General features: G+C 34.8%; 1 protein-coding gene across 14 annotated transcripts in view; it reads left to right on the top strand.

Moving 5' to 3' along the window:
* Positions 1-23,026, top strand: part of milt (trafficking kinesin-binding protein milt) — a 52,317-nt gene that overhangs the window by 11,206 nt on the left and 18,085 nt on the right. For 2 of the 14 annotated variants that reach the window (XM_073088175.1, XM_073088161.1), the window contains 4 exons: positions 225-329; positions 7,751-7,855; positions 19,542-19,618; positions 21,125-21,289. In XM_073088175.1, the coding sequence (XP_072944276.1) occupies positions 19,568-19,618; positions 21,125-21,289 (216 nt within the window). In that variant the 5' untranslated portion in view covers positions 225-329; positions 7,751-7,855; positions 19,542-19,567. Of the gene's footprint in view, positions 1-224; positions 330-7,750; positions 7,856-10,248; positions 10,971-11,450; positions 11,721-15,286; positions 15,685-17,629; positions 18,303-19,541; positions 19,619-21,124; positions 21,290-23,026 lie in introns of those variants that run through there. The other 12 variants (XM_073088170.1, XM_073088166.1, XM_073088168.1 and 9 more) reach the window with 12 other exon arrangements.

Here is a 23,026-nt window from a genome sequence, read left to right as displayed (position 1 = left end):
TCAATTCTCTAGTCACGACGACGACGTTTACAATGAAACTTGTAGCTTTCTAACAATTTGTTATCTTGATACTAATTCCTCTGTACAATTGTAGTTTCTAGAATTGTTTTTTTTCTGAATATCGAACATTTTCGCTCTAGGTAGGTTTTAAAATGTTACTTTCTAAAATAAAATTTATGTATTTACATTTGTCACTTAATTTTGGGTTATTTATTTGTTCGCAGAGGTGTGCAATAGCGAGGAGGTGCCTGAGGTAGAGATCGTCAGTCTGCTACAAGAACGAATACCAAAATATCGCCTTCGAGCGGACAGTCTTACGCAGTTTGGAGGTGACTATTGATTTTTTACTTCTTATTAATTAATTTGCTTTTATGTGAGTCAAACAAAAAGCTCGGGATTCAGTAATCTCATAAAATGATCTTGGAATGTGTCCCTGACGCTTATTAATTGACTCTGTAATAAATTCCGAATATAGCAGTCGAATCAGTATGTTTCGGGGATGTACCATTGCTTTGCCTGTATTTGTATCGTGAAGAAGTTCTTGCATTTCCCTGGAAGGGTGTGAATGTCGGCTCACTTATATGAGGTGGCCATCTTAGGAGTCAGTAGAGGCAACGTATCTGTGATCGGCTTCAGGTAGGTAGTCACTGTGTTTTATGGAGTTGATTATAGACGTATACGCGTAGCAGGGACTAAGACTGCAAACGTTAGCTACTGTAACCCGTCAATTAAATAAAAAAAAATCCACTCCAAACACAATAAAAAAATCACATATAAAACCGAACACGGAAGGTACTTCTTCAAAGTCCGTAAAAAGTGGAGCTAGATAAAGCAGATAAACGGGGCATGGTGCTGTCGCAGTCAAAACAAAAATAAATCATCTGCCTTTAATATTTATCATAATTAAATGCACTCTCATGTTACAATACATGCCGTTATCCATCACATTACGAAACAGCTATCTAAGGTATGATTGGACTGTGCTCCCTTCGTTGGTCTGACACCAATTTAAAGTATTCAATAGAAATAATGAATAAAACTTTCGACATTCTTCTATCTCTATTATTAGGTACCTTTTACGTGTTTTATCTCAATGAATTACTTGGTCTATCAATATGCTACAAGCATGTTTACATATTAATCCAGTATTTGAATATACCCTTCGTAATTTTAGGTTTTTTCTTGGCATAATAATCCTTTAGGCTTATAAATATGAAATAAAAATATATTAATATATTTGTTAGCAGTGCGTCATATTTAATTTATAATAAACTTATATGGCGTAAATATAAATTGAATAATTTAGACTGTTAGTAAGTACATGATTAAAATATTTTATTATATGCTGTACAATATACGTTACGTTAAAAAGATAAGAAATCCATTTGAAAGTAAAAATAAATATTTTACAATTCACTTTTTTTGTGAATACAAAGCAGTTATTATAATGACATTATAATAAATATTGAAATATTTTTTCTATTCAGGTTGATATCGTAGCTCACTCGAGATGTTTCTTGAGCTAATTGTGGTCTTGTGTCTCAGTGGACGCGTTTAATAACGTTCAATGTCCAGTAAGTAGGGCACAGCCATATGTCAGTATTTTTGTACGTCCTTATTACCCACTTGTGTGCTTTGCTTATATGCTATACTATTTACCGATTACGTTATGAAAGAAGTCTGACAAGTCATGCAACCATTGTGAACGGATCGTGTTAGAGCAAAGGACTTGCAAGGCCAAATGTTGGTACTTTGTTAAGTTGTTCACACGTACCACAACAACAACACAGCAACAAATGCGTGGGCAGTTGCTAATTTCTACGAAAACGTATAGTTTTATTTACGAAACCTACAGTGACACCACGCACTTTAGGCCCGCCACTCTATCAAAGACATACATTTATTGTTACTGTAATGTAGCTAGAAGGAGCTGGAAAAAACGTATAGTTTTATTTACGAAACCTACAGCGACACCACGCACTTTAGGCCCGCCACTCTATCAAAGACATACATTTATTGTTACTGTAATGTAGCTAGAAGGAGCTGCAAAAAACGTATAGTTTTATTTACGAAACCTACAGTGACACCACGCACTTCAGGCCCGCCACTCTATCAAAAACACATATTTATTATTGCTGTAATGTAGCTAGAAGGAGCTGCAAGTGATACGTATCATTGTCATTTGCTGTCATTTTATTGTTGCCGTGTGGCGTGGGATATGTGAATAGGCGCTAACAGTCTATCTCCAATTGTTAATGTAACCCGTTCTAACAATGCTATCTAAGTTGTTGCACGTTGAGTTTCAATATTCTAAATTGGATAGTGGTAAGAAACAATTCACGGATACTTTGTATCCCAGAATATTAAATCCAGAATTAGTATCCAGATATTAAATGCGTGAAACGTTAAAAATAATTATGGGTTAAGTTTTTAAATAGGATTTTGATGTCATCACCGTTTTTAGCTTGACAATAATTTATAAGATCTTGTCAGTATTAAAAAATAACATATATTTTATTGATCTTAACACTATTACTTAACTTACTTACTTAACACTTAACACTAGTAATTAAAGGAGACTTGTGTGAACAGAGTTGTATCTTAATTCTTTAATCATTTCACTAGAACCTAATTTGTCACGTGAGTCTCGTGACTTTAGATTAAAGCATTTTCTAGTGATAAATATTTAGAACGCAAGAAAATAAAAAGATATGCCGTTTAATTTTACAAGTCATTAATTATAAATATTATGGTTGGGAAGTAATTATCTAAATTAATTGTTTTTAGCTTTTGTATTATTATTTTTTATTAATAAATAATATAAATTGTCTGTATAGTTTCGCAAACAGGAAGGTGTTTAATTACTTCCCTGTGTAGATAAACATGACGAGTTTATTCTTCAGATATTTGTCTATTTAGTTTTATCTAAGTACTTGTAAATGCGAAACTACTAAATGATAAAGTAAACTAGACCATGCAGATCTAAATAACAGACTTTTGAATCAGATTTTTTGGATATAAAGGGTTTTATGAATAGATTGTAGGTACTTTAAAAATACAAAATTAGTCGTGGCGTATGTTTGTCTCTACGCCCATTCGTCTTTGTGTCCCTTTCAAAAGCCTTATTTTTTACTGTTTAAATAATATGTGTTCTTATGGCGGATATCTATGACAAATAAAAAAAGTAAACAATTACGACGGGATTACAAGAAACCTGTTTTAAGCAAGTAATCTTAAATTTATGCAAACTCTGAAGTAAAACAATAAATAATAAAAACTGGCGGTGGTCTCGAGCCCGTTCTAAAGAGTCCAAACCAAACGAAGAAATCATAATTTGTTGTGTAAAGAGATTAAATAAATGCATTGTGTGATGACCTTTCAGGCGCATTTAGTTTGTTGGTTTTTTTGTATCTATATGGGTTATTTTTTTTGAATATAAAGCTAATTTCGGACACAGCTCAACACATGGCTATTACTGAAAAATAGACGCTTGTATTTTTTCCAAAAACGTAATAATAATTGTTTATATTGGACCATTGATCGTCGTAAAATTAGTTTACCGCATGTTTTATGTAGACATCAGTTAGACAAACGTTGTTAGGCATATGCGCATAACCTGCATCTTATCACTGACGTAGATTTGCATTATGTCTGTAATCAACTCTTATTATATAACACGGTGTATTAATAGACTTACGTATGGAAATCAATGGTTTTAGAGCTAAGTGTAATGCATCTATTTGTCCATCCATCAGCCTTTTAAAGCTAGAACAAATAGATACCTATTTCCACTGCTGGAAATAGGTATCTATTTGTGAATTTTTAGGTAATTGTAATTTATAATTCAGGCCGTCAAATGTTATTAAACTCCAATACGTTTATTTCAAGCTCCGATCTCGTAGAAATTTCCACAATCGATTTCTTTTTGTTGTCGTTCTTTTTTAACAACTGGAAAATATAATGCACTAATTGCAGTTAATGTACCGATAATAATGGATTAAGCCTTGATTAGAAGCAGTTATTTTGTCGCTGCTTATAAATAACCTTGATTTGATGCTACGTGATTAAGTACATATGTAGCTGAAGTCTTCAAGATTGTCTCCCATTACATTTTTGTCTCTTTGGAAAGACGGCGGCCTCATAATTTGCATTTAGGTTTTGAGCACAAGGCCATTATTTCCCTACAAGAGATTAGGTCTCGTAAATCATCAACTTCTCAGTAATCTATGGATCATCAATCCACATTGTAAGTATACAAGAAAGCTAATACACTAAACATGCGTTTTCTCGAAGGAGATGCCCACTTTCCAGCGTTTTCTCTATTTAATTTAAAATTTTCTCTTTAAGTTTAAACTTCATTGTATGTGACATTGGATTTGTAAATAAATCGGCTGTAAATCACACTTAATGTTTCGAAACTTAATACAATGTTAGGTAATTTCGTTTTATATTAGTCTTGTAATTTATATTTAAAAATAAAAACAATAACCTTCTACAATTTATTTGAATTTACAAGAGGCTTATTTTAACAAATATAAAATAGTAAGATTCAAAACTAGGTTTAGTTGTTTGGCGTAATTAGTTCATGGTAATTATAATGCCAAAAAATGTTGCATGTTTTCATTAGATAACTCACAACACAACCTGAAAAAACACAACCTGAATATTAAATTATTCCGCTTCGATTTTTGTCAAAATAAACATTGAAACAGTCTTCCGAATCAGTATTCAATGTACGCAAAATAACCGGCACAAATGGCTGAACTAAGCCAGATTCTATAAGCGTTGTTCCGTCCCAGTAAGTGTGCGAGGCACGGTTTCCGGCGCCGGCGTCGCCCGATGACGCTATAAATAATGGTGTCTCATCGCTCGAGTCATCGTCCGCTGACCAGCGTGCATTCCCAACCGGTCTCGTGCATACCATCTGTCAACTGCATCTACTTCAGAATAGCACCACATACCTAGCTCGAGGTCTATGGCCATATTAGCTGCGCCCATCTCTGTGACATTTATCTAATGATGCTTTGGTACTTAGATTTAATGGCTTCGAAAATGCCACAGCTGTTAATGTACGGGAAATATTTTATTTTAAGTTGTTTTCTAAGACGTTTCATTGCTTTTTATTACCAAATGAATATATGAAAATGAACGAAATGTTACTTAAAATACTTGCCAACTCTTCGTTCACTAATTAACTGTAAACTGTGTGTGGATTATGTCTCATGTGTTATTAAATGGTGACTCGTCATCGAATGAATGTTTAGGGAGAATAGGTTCAGGATAGAACTGGATTGAAAGTAGTTTGACAACACTAAGTAGGTATGTAGTAAGTTTAGTTCAATACTACCGTGATCTCAAATACCTATCTAAATTAAACGAAGTAATTTCTATGGAAGTAATCAGTTTACTTTTTTTTGTTTACTCTTTAACAAATTCGCTTAGTAACACTAAAAATACGAGGTTGACCTTCACGTAGTTACGTAATTATTTTAAGATGACTAAGTATGCTGTTGCATTGTTGTTTTTTTGTAGATCATGATTATATACATTTAAAAACAGATAACAATTATGATATTTAGCTATAATAGCGAATAACAACATTTTTTTGAAAATATATCGACATATATAGGGGGTGATCTAGAACTCAAAGACACTTTTTTTTTATTTTGTCGTAAAGTTTGTCAATGTCGATCGAATGTGTCGTAAATGAAACCTAATATAGTCGGATCATGATAATACTATACGTAAATGGAAACTATTCCATTAAGTCTCTACCTTTCCATACAAAGATGAAAACAGTGTTGAATTTGTGGATTCTCCGCCAAATTATTATGACTGGAGGACCTTAACTAGTCTCAGATAGGTTCTTATGCCTATATATACAAAATGTTTGAGAACGGATAGTCTTATTTAGAATTTAGAATCGTGTGCTGCCATCTGTTGTCGAAGAACAGGAGGTCGTCACCCCCCACCCCTGTTAAGATCCGAGGTCGATATCCTCAGCGAATCTATTATCTTCGCTTATCTTGCAAGCGTCTTGGGGATGCAATCTGTCTGCGATGATTAAAGATGTGAGAGCGAAATGAGGAGATGAGATATGGATGCGTGAAGCGAGATATAAAAGCGAGTAGTGGCTACTTCAGTCTTCAGTTCTTCAGTCTATCTTCAGTTTTCAAAGTTGCGGAGAATGACACTACATAAACAGTAAAATATGTCATATCGCTGAAGCTGTGATAGACCTGATGCTTGGCTAAGGCTGTGAGGATGCAGCGCATTCAGGGTGTACAAATGATCCGATGTTTCAATGACAAGGTTTTGAAGGTCTTTAAAAAAATTGACAGGGTGTTCGTCGCAACTACTATATTGTAGTGAATAATCCGAACAAGAAATGTTGTCATACCATCGTGGACATAATTATTATTGGTTTTGATAATCTTTATCCGAATGGCTTTTATTGCAATGTTGTTATTGTTCCTAAAATAATTCATTGCACAATTTAAAATATAAATTAATTTCTTGCGAACCTCATTCCATCTATTCAATTGCTATTATAATATTATTCATACAGATTACTAAATGATCGGTTTATAAAAATTAGCTTCACATAAATATTGACTGGAAATTTCCAAGACACATTCATCATTCATCTTTTGTATAAATATTTATCAATGGATTGAACGTAGGACGTAAGCAAACTTTGTTTGTACTTAGGTATTCGCGTTGGTTTGGGTGTCAAAAAATGTATTTATCACTTGTTAATTTAAACACACTTAAACATATATTACGCAGACAGCTCAATTAGCTTAGCTGATGTGTCATATATTTATATTTAATAGACATATATTGTGTAAGAAAAATTAAATATTATTATGTACTTATTTCTGTTATTTAAGTGTAGGTATATTTAAATTTAATCTATGAGAATCACTACCGGAAAGTAATTGAAACTGTTATCGTGAGACGATCTCTGAGTGAATATGAAAATTGCAATCTCATCTGTTCTCGTCTAAAAAAGCAGAACACTTCAATTTTTTTGGTAAATATTACACACACATTTGGAAAGTATCACAATGTTTAAGTAGCTATTATAATATTGATCACTTGAAAAAGAATATCAAAGTAACATTGTAAGTTAAATAAAAGTTTGTAAAACTGTATTGAAATTAACAATAACGTTGAGTCAATTTGTATGCATTGTAGCGTGGCATGAAGATATGTTATGCACATTCAACGTTAGGTTATTGAACTAATCTTTAGATCGTAATTAATTCTTCGCACGAGGTTTATTACTATTTTAAAATATCGCGTGAATAAAATACGCATAATCGGTTAAAATATGTATATAAAAACATCCTGTATTTGTTCGTCGAAAATTTCTTCACATCAGTTTTATTTTGCATTGTTTTCCAAGATATTTTAATACTTAAAGGTGGTAGAACCCTTTGTGGTTCGTCTCCAGCGGCCACACCACTACACTTATTTCTGCCTAACAACAGCAGTATTTAGCGCTGCTGTGTACTGAGTTGAAGGATGTGTTAAGGGAGACATACTTTTGCGAGGCGTTCCAGCTTAGTCCTTAGGGGTAGCGGTGCGTGTGTGGCCGACCTTAGATAGCAATATCTAATCTTATCTGGAGGTGATTACAGATGCCCATGGGCGGGAGTAGCCACTTACCTTCAGGTGGACTATATTGTAAAAAACTTTGGAAGACTATTTGGTATATTAAAATAATTTTTATGTTTTCTTTCAGGGTACGAGAATCAAGATTGGTTCATCCCATCACCGGCGCTGCCCGTCAGCCCGGAAGACCTCGCTCTAACGCCTGACCAGATCAGGGAGACTCTCAATTACTTCCGTGAGTATAAGAATATTAGTTCTTAGTGCATCGCCTTTTTATATTCACGGATTGTTCAGTTTTTAAAAGATTATAAATATATAGCTATAGTTTATTATTGTGATCTTACGTTGTGATCTTTAGAACACCGTAAATACTATGAAAAATATCAGAGTGATATACATATACTTATTATATTCCGTGTATGTTATGGTACTTTCCTTTTCTTACGTCAGGTTTTTTTCTGATCTTCATATTAGTGAGTTTTCCCAAATAAAATAAAACTCATTTTTCTTACCCTGTTCCTATTGCTGAATCTTTCTTGTTTTTATGTAACTAATACGCTAGCTAACAACCTTTTCAACACCTGTTGTTTAAAGAGCCTCGTTATTTTATATCTCAATTCTCAACCCTTTGTTTGGAGATTGCGGGCGGCCTAGTTGGCAGTTGTTGTGTTTATTTGTCCAAATAACAAAAACAAATATTGTAGGAATGATATTATTAGAAGAAGGGTAGGGCATCGTATTTCTAATGGTAAAGCCCTTCGGCATATAACAATTTGTAGAAGATCGTAGTATATATATTTTTGTTAGTATTACATAGTGTGGTTGACTCAAAGCTAACAATTATGGTCTTGTAAAATCTCACACGGTTTCATAAAGTACAGAATATAAAAGAAGAGCCTCATTAAAAGCATGTGTTCTACGTCGTTGGTGGCTTGGAAACCATAATTATGTTAGAATTGCGCCCTTGAGAGGGAAAGCGGGAGGTTGCTTCCAAGTTCCTCTTTTAGTGGTGTAAGAAAATCGACGCTATGAATCTGACAATAATATCCGCAGAACGACGCCCCGACCTCCATGGAATACGAAAGTTAAAAGACAATGAAAAATTAATGAATCTCTATAGTCTGATTCATAATTAGGTGTCCAAAATGTAAACAAAGGTGTTGACCTATCAAGAAAATACGTTTCAAATGGTAGTTTCTTATTTTTGACAATATTATATTAATACAACAATAATAAAATAATAATCTAAATAAATTAAGATCAATTCACATTTTCTAATATATATATTAGCCCAATTTCGTTCCATACAGCAATAATAATAAAAAACAAGGTTTATGGTAGAAAATTAAAATGTGATAATGGTAACACAATCGGAACCCAAAACATTTCTTGTGCCCTCATTTTTAAGTTTATTAGCTGATGTTATTAATTTTCGTGATTGTAATCGAACTTGAATGTATTATTGTTTTCATAGCGCGTTTGTTAAATTGTGAATAATTGTAAAGTTTTCGTTTTTTGTTGAGTTTGGTAAAGTTTTTGTTTCTTGTTAATTTTGACAGTGACATTTGTTTGTTTACATTTTGGACACCTAATTATGAATCAGACTATAGTTATAAAATTTTTAGAACCGTGGTGTGAATGGTAGATCTCTCATTTTAAGGATGGTAAATTCCTTTTTAAGTCGCTACAACATTTTTTCTCATGCTTGGCTTGATATTTCTTCTTTAAAAGGTGTTGAAGGAATTAAGTTCTTTCCAGGATTAACTAGGTGACACGGTGACACCTTTAGATTTTTATTATTTTGGGTGTACACTGTACTACATGAAAATTTTGAAAGATTCTTTTAATTATATAAGATTTTTATTCATTATTACTGTTGTAGGTAATTCATAATTATGTCTTTAGTTGCTTTCTTTTATTGTTTTAGGAGTATTTTGTTCTGGCCACATTTATTATAGGTTTTTTACATACGGTAATAAACAACGGCAATCTTGAAATTGTATTGATGTATTTCACAGCTCATACTGAAAATGGACATTGCCATAGTTCCTCTTGGCTGTCTTGGAATACTTCTTTGGATAGAAGATGAAAAAGTATCGTTCAAAAATTGTAAGTTAAATGTCTAACAGTAAAACGTAAAGGTTACGCTGAGTTTGTGCTGTCTTCTTTAATAAAATTTCATGTTCTAATATGAAAGGACTATATGTGTCATTGTTTCATTTTTTCAATCTATAATACGGCCGTAAATATTCTGTTTTCTTACATTTCTATTGTGCAATCTTCTGTCCTTCATTTCGTGGAATTGCTTAAACCTCGTTTTCCGTTAAAGTATCTACAGTATCTACTGGAATCTTTGGAGTGTGTTGTTTATATAAACCTTGGTTCGAGCAAAATGATATTTCAGTTATGTTGTGAAATAATCGTGATATTGCAATTAATTACGCATTCTAATAACAAAATATATTGTTGACCTTACAAATGATTTTACACTGAATAGATTTCTGCAAAAACAGTACGGAAAAACATGATTGTGTCGAGTAGGTAGGTATTGAGATGAGAGAGGCGTAAGATGTGAATTAAATAGGGGAACAGATAAGAGTAATGTCGAAGCGGGTGGACGGCGTGGTGTGGCAGTACCGGCAGTGACGGCCGTGCGGCCAGAGCGCGTGCGCGGCGCCTCCGCGTACACCAGTGCCGGTCGCGCCGGTAGCCACGCGACACGCGTGCTCAGCCCACCCTTCCGCCGATCGATACCGCGTCGCCGCGGACTGGCCCTCGTGCTCCGCGCGAATCGAGCTGCGCTAAACATAGAGAACCGGTGCAACGCTGCACTCGCCGATATAGGAGGTGCCGTTCGTGTGACGGCACTCCGCACCCACCGCGATTAAGTGGAGCGCGCCCGCAACTCGTTATATTAGTGTTTATGGACATCGATCCAGTGATGTATATATATACTTGCCTTATGTAAGATAGTGATACTTGCTCCAATTTATCGACCGTACACCTCGCTCTAATCGTATCCGTTCCACATTGAACCTGCGGCGGGAGCCGATTGAAAGATATATGGTTGAATGCGGTACGAATATAGCTGGCAATTCAGCGTACCATCATATTGAGGTGTGTTCGGGAATCGGGAGATTCGCGTCGCGACGCCGACGCGGCGCACCGCTCCGCGCAACAGCTGTGAGCCACCGCCAGACTATCTGTTATCTTGACCGTGAGAACATAATTATTACGTTCTTTACTCGTTATACGTACTATGGAGACCTTATTTAAACGTTATGGGACTGATGATAGCAAATTACGGTTTCGATCGACCTACAACGCTGCTACCTTTTTGCCGTTCTATGGTACATAACTATAGTTTAATATTTATATTATTAAACATAGATAACTCATACATTTCAAGTACGCGTTCAGTGCTCACATCCAGTCTCTGTATTTATTTGCCAGCTTGTTGCATGGTTCATTTTGTAAACGAATTATGTAGTAGCAATGTTACTTTTAATTTATAGCGTTCCAAATCATTGGTATACAAAAAATCATATTACTGTTCGCTATTCAATATTCGTTAGTCGTAAGCGATACACCATATTTTTTAACAACAATTTATTGATTGCACAAAATGGCGTGCTTAATTTAGCATTCAGTCTTGCGCACCTTACCGCATAGGAAGGTGCCGCGCGCTTAACAATGCAGTTTTGAGGAAATTTAATTGTACTGTAATTTGTGAACGTAATTACAATACAATGAAATTGCTGTTGCATACAGGAAGTATTCGGATTGCGATAATGGGAAAAGCATATCTTTTACCTTGATTGTGAGTTGGAACTTGTCTTATCCTTATAAAGTTAAGGATGCTTTTAGTATGCAAGATCTTAAGACTGCATACTATTGTACATGGTATCCATGTATGTTCCGAGCCTAGAGACGTTACGTATTACCTGTTATGATGCAGATGCATTCCAGTTACCGTAATACACGCGCTTGTCGTTATCATACAGTCTGTGTAGGAATGCTATTATAGATGAAATCTATATGCGCTTTCGGATAACAACTAAATTAGTGTGGATAATTTTAACAGTTACGCTGCCAGTCATGTGAGTAAGAACAGCAGTATATTATAACCGCATCTTGTAATTTTAGACAAGTTTGTTGTAGATAGCAGATAGTTGGGCTATATTGCAAACGCCGTTTTAGAAAAGTTAGCAACAATTGCAATTATTGAGCTTTAAAAATCCGTTATATTTATGAAACGCCATAATCTTATTTTGTTTTAGTAATTTTACTTCACCTTTTCAATATATTTCATACAATTCCGAAAATGTAAACATTTATAAAATTCGCCGAAAATAATACCTAAAAAATTTAAGAAGTACTTGAGCGCACATTATTGAATATTTTGGCATTATGAGACTCCCTTGATCAACCCCTATATTACCAGTTATTTATTAGCATAACACTTTTAGTTTAGATGGTGTAAAATCGCAGCCAGGATAAACCCGGAATAAAAAAATTGTATCGGCATCATCATACAATTAGGTTTTAAACTGTTTAGAAATTTCAGTTATTGCAACACTATTATATGATAGCTTTTTTATCTGGATAATAAATTCATCACTGAATATTTAAGATAATAGGGATTCCTTATCCAGAAAGCTCCTTAAGTGCTGCAGATATCCTTATTTATTTCATCCGGGTCATTAAACCGCAATACATAATGAAATATCAACTGAAAGATTGGCGTTACGCTATAATTAAAGTGCTCGTCCTCAAAGCCAACATTGCAAAACACAGAAAAGTACAAACATAATATGGGTATATTAAATCAATCCTTATGGAAGATCCATAAGGATATATTTTCATGCAATTTAAATAAATTCTTTTATCCGAGTCCTTGCGAAATGGGCCGAAAAGTGGAGTCATGCGGTTTTGAGTCTGCGCAACATATGTCCATACATACGAGCCACATCACTCGCGTGTTCATCTGCTGCAAACGCCTGCACTTGATCGTGAAAGTTTATTACCATTGGCCTCAAACGCTAGGACCGTTACGTTAAAGAAATCGCTCGCTTTTGAGACAAAAAGAGAGATAGCCCGCACACGTTAGTGTAATTCAGTTAGTGTGGTCTGTTTGTCAATTAAAAATAGTTTTGGTTACCGCATAGTAATGGTTAATGAAATGCTTCTTTAAAACAGTAGTTTGCTTTAAGTAGTGGCAAATTATATAGCGATCTATTCCTTGTTGCTCGTAAAACATGTAGTTCTGTATCATCAATTGTTAATTTGTAACTATTTGGTAGATTTGTCAAATGTTTATACTGATTAACATTATAACGTATTTTTAAACGTTAAGTACAATATCTATCAATTTACAGTAATTTCATAGGTGGTTTACTAATATAAATGTTTTAATTTAAATGCCATCCAATATTACCTACATTGTAAATTTGAAATGTATTTGAGTACTTGCCATACAAATTGTAATTTTCACCGTTGTCCACCGTTTCAAAATTGCCCAGCAGAAGAAACTGGAGCCGATTCAGTGGTCAAAAGTGGACCTGAAATAAACAATCTCCGCGAAATCATTTGCGGTGAAGAAATAATTGTAGCGATCCAACGGCAGACCTACTTTTTGAGAATGAAAAAATAGTGCAGATCTTTTTAATATCTTCATTATATTATCGTTATCGTTATCAAATGGAGTTAGTGGTCGTTATTATTGTCCTCGTTACCTAGATATTATTGTAATACTACAATTGATTTAGTAAACAAAACTTACACGGCACGTGCCGTCTTTCTTGCAATATTCCAAAGTTACTCATGTATATTTCACACCTATTTTTTTATTTAATTATATGAAGAATTGCATATAGGAATTATTTTATAGGTGCATTTTTATCACTGACTTAATCAAATTCCTTGGGACGTTTAGTTGTATTTTTTCCATTACAATCTAAAAACCTAAGAGACATAAAATTAAAAATTATCTCCCCAACAGCTGTTCAAATAACCGTGACTCGAAACATATAACAAAAACATCACTCTCTATTTACATTTACAACTACATGTTTGTGTTATTTTAATTTTATTTTGAATTCATGAATAAATAATAACTAAACTAAAATACAACCCGTCTATCCACCTTTTTATAGTAAGATGAATCTTTAAACATCGTCCTCATTATTTAATTCTCATTAAATGATTGGTAAATGATCACTATCACAATAGACATCACTTTATAAATAATAATGTAATAGACACCTATGACGTCACTAAATACGTATCTTATCACATCAGGCAAAACGTAGTGCACGCAGTGACCTTAATCGATCAATATGACCTTAGGTTGTTACTTTCTTGTTAAACTTTTTATTACAAGGAGACAGTTATATCGTTATTTGATTTTACGATAGACGGTTGCCTAAAACATTCTATAATAACGAAATCGTTCATACAGTACATCTTGTTGTTTCGCACGTTTCCTTCTTCATTTTTATTACATATCAAAAGTCTACTGAAATAATCGCTCCGTTAAAATCATGGGATGTATGTCAAAACGTAGCCATAACACGAGCAAGCCAAGGCTGTTTGACGTCAGTAGAGTTGCTGAATCACGTGCGAGCCGACCTTAAAACGCTACCCCGACCGCTTTTACAGCAGGCGCACTTTGCCACTTAAAATATATTCAAATCAAAAGAATCAAAAACTGGTTGAACTGAATAATACATTGATCTATCACCGCGGCCGTGAAAGTATACAATTCATTTTTGTACGTAAACAACTAAGAATAGATTTCCAAACATAATATGAACCGAAACTATTCCATACTCACAAGAGTAATTACGAAAATACAATGCAGTAATCGTTGTCATTTTTGTTTTAAAGTGTGGAAAATATGGTTATTACGTTTGTGACAAAGTGTTGTTGTTTATGGCCGATATATTTAAACCGAGTTAAACTACTTAGATCGAGGCTAAGAGATAATTAAAGTTGCCTTTTTCATGGATTTCCTCGTGGCCATGAAGTCATGAAAACGAAACGATTAACTGACACTGCTCGTAACGACTCATTGAAGTTTAGATCATCATCTATAATTATTATTTACTTCTATAACTGATAAAACAAAACAAAGATAAGTGAATAAGAATTTTATTGTCTTCTATTGTTTTATCTGTACACAGTATTTATTTACCTGCACCTATTGTTGCATACTTAAAGCGAATTGCGTTAGAACGTACTTTACATTGTTAGTTTAATTGCGTCTCTTATACGTATAAAAAATTAATCATGTATGCACTTATTAATTTTTATACATCATAATTTTCATTCGGTAGTAACTCACTTTTTTACATTGTGTGTTGCTTTTTGCATATCAAAAGTCACAATCGCACTCCATTCATAGCATAATTGACTTATATTTCATTCGACAAGAAGCTAAAAAGCTTAATTTATCTTCCAACAATAGCAGATAAAATGTTTATTTGTGCAATTTGTTCCGTGAAATCTGTTTGAATTTTAGTGTTTTTGAGGGAAATTAGTTTTTTCTTCGACATTCTAGTTACAGATATTTACTCTGAATACGAGACTCGTCACTGATAATTAAGTTCGGCACGACTCTGTAATATGTTTTACATGTCTGTAGCAAAGTAAATATTTATTTTAGACAAGTGTAACCGAGTATGATACCGCAGTTAGCGTTGGAGAGTTTGAAACGTCGGACGTAATCAATATAAAATTAGCCAGGGATCACAGTGGACTATACAAGTGATATTTTGGTGTGTGGGGGAGAATCATCGCCGGCGTGACGCGGGCGGGGCCGATGTTTGCGGCTGGGGCGCGTCACGGCGGAGGGCGGTGCGGGCTCAGGCGCGGGGTGCGCGGGCTCGCGCGCCTCGCCGCCGCCCGGCTTCGATCGAGAGCTCTTCCAGGAGTTGAGCTTCCTCCCCGACGCGGAGCTCCGCGAATGCCTCGGCGAGTATCCCGACTTCCTGTACCACTTGGCGCGGGACAGGTTCGGACGTCTCTACTTTCGCGTCATAAGGACATTGCTCCTTGATCGAGGTACGGCCACGATCTGAACGTGGGTTACTATGTCGGCTCATCTCATCGCTCATTGCAACTCCAGGTGTTGTTTCAGCGTCGCATTCCTTCGCTTTTCTTCGCCCTTGCTCACTCATATCGACTACATCAACTTCCATAGCTTCTGGCCGTCATCGTCATCATACATTCAAACTTGTTACTAATACAAATTTCATTTGTTCCTCACCTTTAACTCATAGAAATCAAACATTTAGAACTTTCTACGTTAGTACATAGAATTAGAAATATTTTTATTCTTATTTTTCTTAACCACTATTACATTTAAGTTTAAGTAATAAGAAGAAAGTCGTCATAGCTATGTTGTTGATTTTAATCTACAGTATTAGGCAAGTAAATTATAAGTGTAAGGTTATTTTATTCAGCAAGCTTTTACTTGCCTTCCATTTGACTTCACGACATTAATGATAACGTCGTTTGACCGTTGTAGCGGTACAGTAACTTGGTATGGAGATGTTATTTCTAAAATATACCACAATACAGTTTTTAAAGCATTGTCTCCAAAACCTAGAAAGTTGGACGATGTAAGTTAGAAAGCTTCGCTGCCAACGCTGACTACTTTCGATAACCGCACATCATTCTTAATTGCACATAATTATTCCTTCTAAAACGATTTAGGGATGCACCAGATTATTGGTCTGTCCGAGTTTTATGCTGCACTGTAAATAACATTTCATTAAAATTTGTATTTATTTATAACACTGTTTAAAGAAATGTATAATAATAAAGGTGTCTTTCCACCAGATATTTGTGAGGTAAGCTAAACTATGGATGTATTTTAAATCTACAAATGGGATTAAAATTTTGTTTAATTAAAATAAAACAATGATAATATCCTACTATCCTACTTATAGGTAATCCTTTTAGTAGATTTGGCATAAGTACATGTATAGCTTAGCTACCTCGCACACCTCTGGTGGAAGGGCACCTTAAGACTGATACTTGCATAAATTAATGTACATAAGTTGTCGTTCAGATCGGTTTGTGTGGGTAATGACAATCCATGACAACCAGTCGCAGGGTCGTTTACTTTTCACTTTGGAACGGGCACTGTGAATCATTTAACTGTTAAGCCCCGTTTATATTTACAAACATTCAACGTGTTGTGTCATATTAAATCATATATTTCTATGCAATATTTCTAAAGGCACAGACGGTGTCTGTGCGGTCGTGTTACGGAAGATATGAGTATACATGGTATAGAATGATATTATTTTGTCTGTCACGGCGCGTGTCTGACACGTTACATGTCAGCAACTATACGTGCGTAGTGAAAAACAGCGAAAAGCAAGATGGTTACGGAAATTGACAAAAACTGTGAAAGTAAGTCCTTCAGCGCCGCTAGACGTAACAGCGAGCACAATCGATATCCGTTGTATTTCTAACGTTGGTGTTAGGTAAGAGTGGGAAAAAATCACACACGCACCATTGTCTGCAGCCATGATTGATGTCGGTTCCCACAGGGTGCTTTTTGCCTTACTGGAAAGCAGCTCCGAGTTGTATTGTAATGAAACTTATTTGAACGTCTATTCTAGTGGAATAAATGGGTAATCGAACACATAACGCCTATGACAATGTTACTAGCGTTACTGCAGAATTGTTCAAATGGTATTGTTATCTATGTAATTCACTAGGCTTGCCTCGCAATCGTACTCGCATAAAATATAATAGTATTTTATACAACATGGAGTCTTATGCAATGTAATTTTGTTAGTGAAATAATGTATCGCTACAATGATTTTCATGATTACTTTTTACATACGAGTACATATAAACAAAGTGCCATAATATAAGCATGATTTCAGAGCTAAATAAAGTCCAAAGTACTATACAATTTTATAATACAATTGTTAAATATTTTATACATTTTATATGGTTATTAATCGGATATAATATAATAATAGACAGAAGTACACATTAAGCATATAATTCTACTATTTTACTGAGAATATCGATCAACATTCCCTCGCAGGACTTTAGATATGCAGAAATCCTTTTGAATCGCCTTGACTTAAAGCAAATACTTCGAGTAGGTAGTTCGTTTGTTTTTCCCTCCCTTGCGGTCACTGAGTATAATCAGATATATGATTTTTGTTTGTGGTTCTTATATGAATCTCTATATTATTTTTTAGATGATATAAGGAAAATACATAATACAAATACATAAGCTTGTTCATGTTTTTAAATGGAATGTAAAGTTTGTTTTTACGGTTTTGTTTTATTATAGACGAGGTAAAAAAATACTCGATATGATTAAGATCACATACACGAAGAATTTATCAATAAATACTTAATATGTTTGTTGTCTTTGTACTCCAGTTTTCCCATGTTGCACAATAGAATAGTTTGTTTTGCGTGCCCTCAGAGCAGACGCTCGTTGGCTGCATACGCAGTCACTAACATGATCGTTCGGTTTGCGCTAGTGTCCCGAGTTAGGAAAAGTGTTCAATGTGATTTATCTCTACGTTATTAATAGGACTTTTGTTTATTATGTACGTCTGGAAATAACATCTGGGCTTATCGGAAACTTGATAACAGTCTCATGACCTCGCAAACTGTGGATATCGATGATATTTTTACGGGTCGGTATTCGTTCCATTTTGCAAGCTTTTGTTTACTTTTTCACGTTAGCTTTGATGACCAGAAATGATTTACCTTTTATAATATTTGTCTTATCTTATCAATGTTTGGCTCCGGCAAGCGCCAATTGACCACTTTACAGTCGAGTGCGTCACACTTACACGCCGCTGTGAGTTAAGTCTTTAAGTAATAATTACATTATCCATTCACTATGTCGTGTACGCCGCTGCATCGATACATTGTGAAAAGATTGAAAATTTGCGGTACCAATATTATACAATTTTAGATTATCTTAATCATATCGATAAGTAATAGTAAACTGCGTCTGTGGATATTTTAAATGCGTTACTAAGCAATTAGTAGTGGTTGTATTGTTAAAAGTCTATACAGGTAAAGTTTTAGTTGCGTTTATTTTATTTGAAAATTTAGTCCAATGTCTTTCTTAAATAAAAAGCTCCTTGACAACAATTATTGTTGTTAAATATTCAAATATTAAATAGGTAATGTAATTTTATCACGCAACACGCTATAAATGCAGTCAAATATTGTTTCTATCCAAATTAAAATAATTAAGGTCTTTTAATGAAAAGCAAAAACGCCTTTCACTTAGTTGTTTGCGACTTAAATTTATTCCTTAGGATATTTAAGATATGATAAGTATTTTTTTTAATACTTTTTTCGCCATTCCACCGTACTATCAAGATTTCATTAAATTATGTTTATTTCTTTAATTTTTTTATTGAAGTATTTTGAGTATTTATATTTCCAAATTCGTTTTAGAAAGGTTTATGTAAAATGTTTAGCTCCATCAATAATTATTTGATATCATGTTCGTAAAAAGAATAAATTAACATAAATATAATGTAAACGTCTTGAATTCTATCAAATTACTTTTCACTTCAAAATATGTGTTCTGTAAATTGAATGATGTTTAATTATAATTGTTAAATACACTTATAAATAACATTTCGTGTAAATATTAAAATAACCATTTAACCAATGTTTTGAATATTAATGTGTGCATTAATTTTATTTAATCTACATGCACATAATACGCACATTTACTGTCATGTGTGAGTGTCGTGCAACTTCTCATAATACAAAGACGATAATGCGTTATTAAGAATTAATATTTACAGTTTTTATCTTATCACTTCACGTTAATAGATTCTTTCATGCTTACGATAAGCAAGTAGTGTTTAAGTTGTTCATGGTGTTACAAGTGTGTGTTCTGTTTACAGTTCTATGCAGCAACAGGGTGAGCCAAATGACAAAAACCTACAATGACATCGAAGCGGTAACACGGCTCTTAGAAGAAGTAAGTATTTTATACAGTTTTCCTAGCTTTCCACACGTTAACAGACTCATCATTGTGCTTTGAGCTGTGTTCGGCACAGTTCAACTTTAAGAATTAGAGAGATAGGCATAGTCTCCCAGGTTGGCCAGATGCTGGTTGTCATATGAATCCTAAACCCATGAGAGTATTGTGCAGAACTATCGGACAACATTTTATATATTAGTTTCTTTCTCTTAAAACAATTTTTAAATAATTCTAAATACTTGAGATTCCAATACTTATCTTTAGTGTGGAAAACCGATATGATAGTAATTAAAGTATCATTGCTTTCAAACGTAAATAAAACTTTGTGACATAAAGTGAACACGGATAGTGTTATTTCGTATGGAATTTACTGGAATAGCTTTGATGACTTAATTTTAGATTTGATTGGAGTACGGTTTTTGTTGGTAGTTGTTGCACAAAGTTTACAAAGTGGTGTAGTGTAGTAAGCGATTTCTGATTACATTGACAATCCACGGAGAATATGCTATTGTCCTTGCCGAACAATCATGTTGTTTTTGTCGGAAACTTGAACTGTGAACAGCGCAAGTATAGATTTTTAATGACGCTTCTAATTGCTGTTTAAAATTCCTCATTGTTCGTTGACGTACATTTTTTAATTAATCTCTGGATCGTTTTTTTTACTGTGTACTACTTAATTTGTTTAGACCGAAGTATCGTGCTATTGGCGTGTCTAGCATATAAAATGTTTTTATTCTCATTCATAAACTACGTTCCGGGCGGAAGGTTAGTTTTTATGACCGCGACTAAACGAAAACACGATAAACACGATAAAGGAGGTTCTTGATTTGACGCGCTTAGTAACAGTTCCGTATTTCTAACGGAAAAATGGAACCCTTTGATTATATACTATATTTATATACCGCTCTTCTATCAAATTGATATAGAAAAATAGCATGCAGGCTTTGTTAAGTGGCCACTGCCATCTGTAGATGTCTGTAACCAACTTTATATAAAACAGAGATTTATCTGAAATCGATCACAAATAAGTTCCCAACTATTAAACAAAGATTGTCCCTATATATTTGTAAGTCAGCCGTCATACATAGCCTTCTAATGAAACACAAGAAATACACGATACTCGTTTCATGCTTTATCTTTTGAAAAAAAAAATAGATACGGTCGATCATAAACAAACAATACGAACTGTTAATGGATTCAAGAAACTAGTTATTCGGGACAATTGTTAAAACTTCTTAAAGTGCTGCTATGTTCTGGTTTGAAGGGTGTGCTAAAAGAGACATACTTTTCCGAGGCGTTCCAGCTTAATCCTCAGGGGTAGCGGCGCATCTGTGGCCGACCTCAGGTAGGAATATCTTATCCTATCTGGGGTTGATAACAGATGTCCACTTATCATCAGGTGGACTGCATGCTCGTCTGTTACTCCTATATTATTAAAAAAAAAACCTTAGCTTATTTTTTTGTGAATTGCCCTAGATTAAATAAAAATTGTCCGTTGAACAGAAAGAGAAGGACTTAGAATTGACGGCGCGCATCGGCAAGGAGCTGCTGGCTGCGAACGGGCGGCTGGAGGCTCGCGTGACCGCGCTCGAGGGGGAGCTGCGCGGCGCGCGCGACCACATCACCCAGCTGCGGCACGACCTCAGTGCCAAGACTGACTTGCTACAGGTATGCTACTTTGTGATTTCTATTTCCCTTATCCACAGTTGGAGAGCAGAGCAGAAGTTATAGACGGTGGTTGAAATTCGGCCTCTCGATCGAGGAGCCCGAGGTTCAAATCCCAGGCCTATACCTCTATTTTTTTTAAAGTTATGGGTGTTAGCAATTAATTGTCACGTGATTTAACTGTGGAGACAAACATTGTGAGGAAAGTCTACCGGCGTAATCCTTCTCATTCTTAGACGAGATCTGTGCAGTGGGACGGTAATGGGGTGATGACGCTGTATGAGAGCAGGGCATCGTGAGAGGTTCTAGCACGCCTAACACGAGAGGTCCTATTATTGACACAACTAACGTCTTGGCGGAAGAAATGAGGATGACAAGGTCACCTCTAAATGACGCATGCAGTGTATGTGCTTCTCAAAGCTGGAAGTTTTGATGGAGGACACAGGAGTGCCCTCAGTCTTGTCCTCTGTTTTAGCGCACGTCATGTTTCCATGTGCTTCTCAAATCAGAATTCGAGGTCTAATTTACCCTAAACGAACACCTTAGAGGGGTCTATGCTGCCGGACTATACACGTTTGCGAAAGCGTATCGGTAATGTCTACAAAATATTTTCAGAGGAATACAGTATTATGCATCAATAGGCGACTTAAATTTAAAGTATCATTATTTATAACGAACATTCTATGTATTTGAGGATAGTAAGTTCGATGTGACGCATATAATATTGCAAATTGGGAATCTCCGAGCGGCTATAAATTTTGAGGATACACGTATAATAAAATCGTAACGACCCATGAGACTATGCTGAGTCAGCTTTACCTTTAATGAGTATCGGGGGTACTCGTTTTCCCCATACGACTCGGTCCGACCAATTTGTAAGATTGCTATGATGGTCGAGCTTGTTAATTTTAAGCTAAAACTGCTAGTCCGCTCTGAATATAAAATTGAATCGCGTCGCCATAGCAAATTTTATGACTACACCTGCTCGCAACAACTTCAGAGCGGACTAGCAGTTTGGCGCGGACTATACACACGGTCATCTAACATAGTGCTTATGGAATAGAAATGGTGACTGACCACATGGACTGTCGTCGTAATAAATAAATTATTGCAAGCTATGAACTGTGTCACATAATAGTGGATATTATTTTTGTGTACTACTTTCGTAATAAGAAACAACGAAAAAATACTTGAAGGTACATAAATGTATTTGTTGCATTAATTTTCAATCCAATATAATACTTACATCTGTTTGTGTTACATAATCCGATGGATGCTGTTTGTTAAAATGTAAATAATATATGGCATGCGTCACTACAATAAGGTACAATACAAATCAAGAAAATCGATGATGTCAGATTCTTTGGTACTATATTTGCGAACTCTACTATTGATTCACGTTCAGAGTATTTATAGAAGAGTATCTTCTGTAGACTATGTACAACATCAGAACTCGTGTTTGAATGTAGCTTTAATGCAATTTTGGAAGGCGATGCTCGTTTTTCTATCCATCTGCAGTTTATCCGAGGAAACTTAAGCGCTATGACATCTTACTCATCGGAATAAGAGCTCTCCTTCAAAGACTGCTATGCTTGGCAATACATCTTATATAGACGGCGGTAACTACTTTGAATATAGAGAAAATAAATCCATTCTCTGAATTCCATTGATATAAGCCAGAACATTCTTATACTGTCACAATGGGCGTCGTAATTAAAACAATGGATAATAGAAAAAGTG

Source organism: Epargyreus clarus, unplaced genomic scaffold, assembly GCF_041222505.1.
Source record: "Epargyreus clarus isolate Ecla_fem2 unplaced genomic scaffold, WU_Ecla_fem_2.2 ptg000026l, whole genome shotgun sequence".
Lineage (NCBI taxonomy): Eukaryota > Metazoa > Arthropoda > Insecta > Lepidoptera > Hesperiidae > Epargyreus > Epargyreus clarus.
The sequence above is the reverse complement of the archived record's forward strand: the minus strand, read 5'-3'. Positions and strand labels throughout refer to the sequence as shown.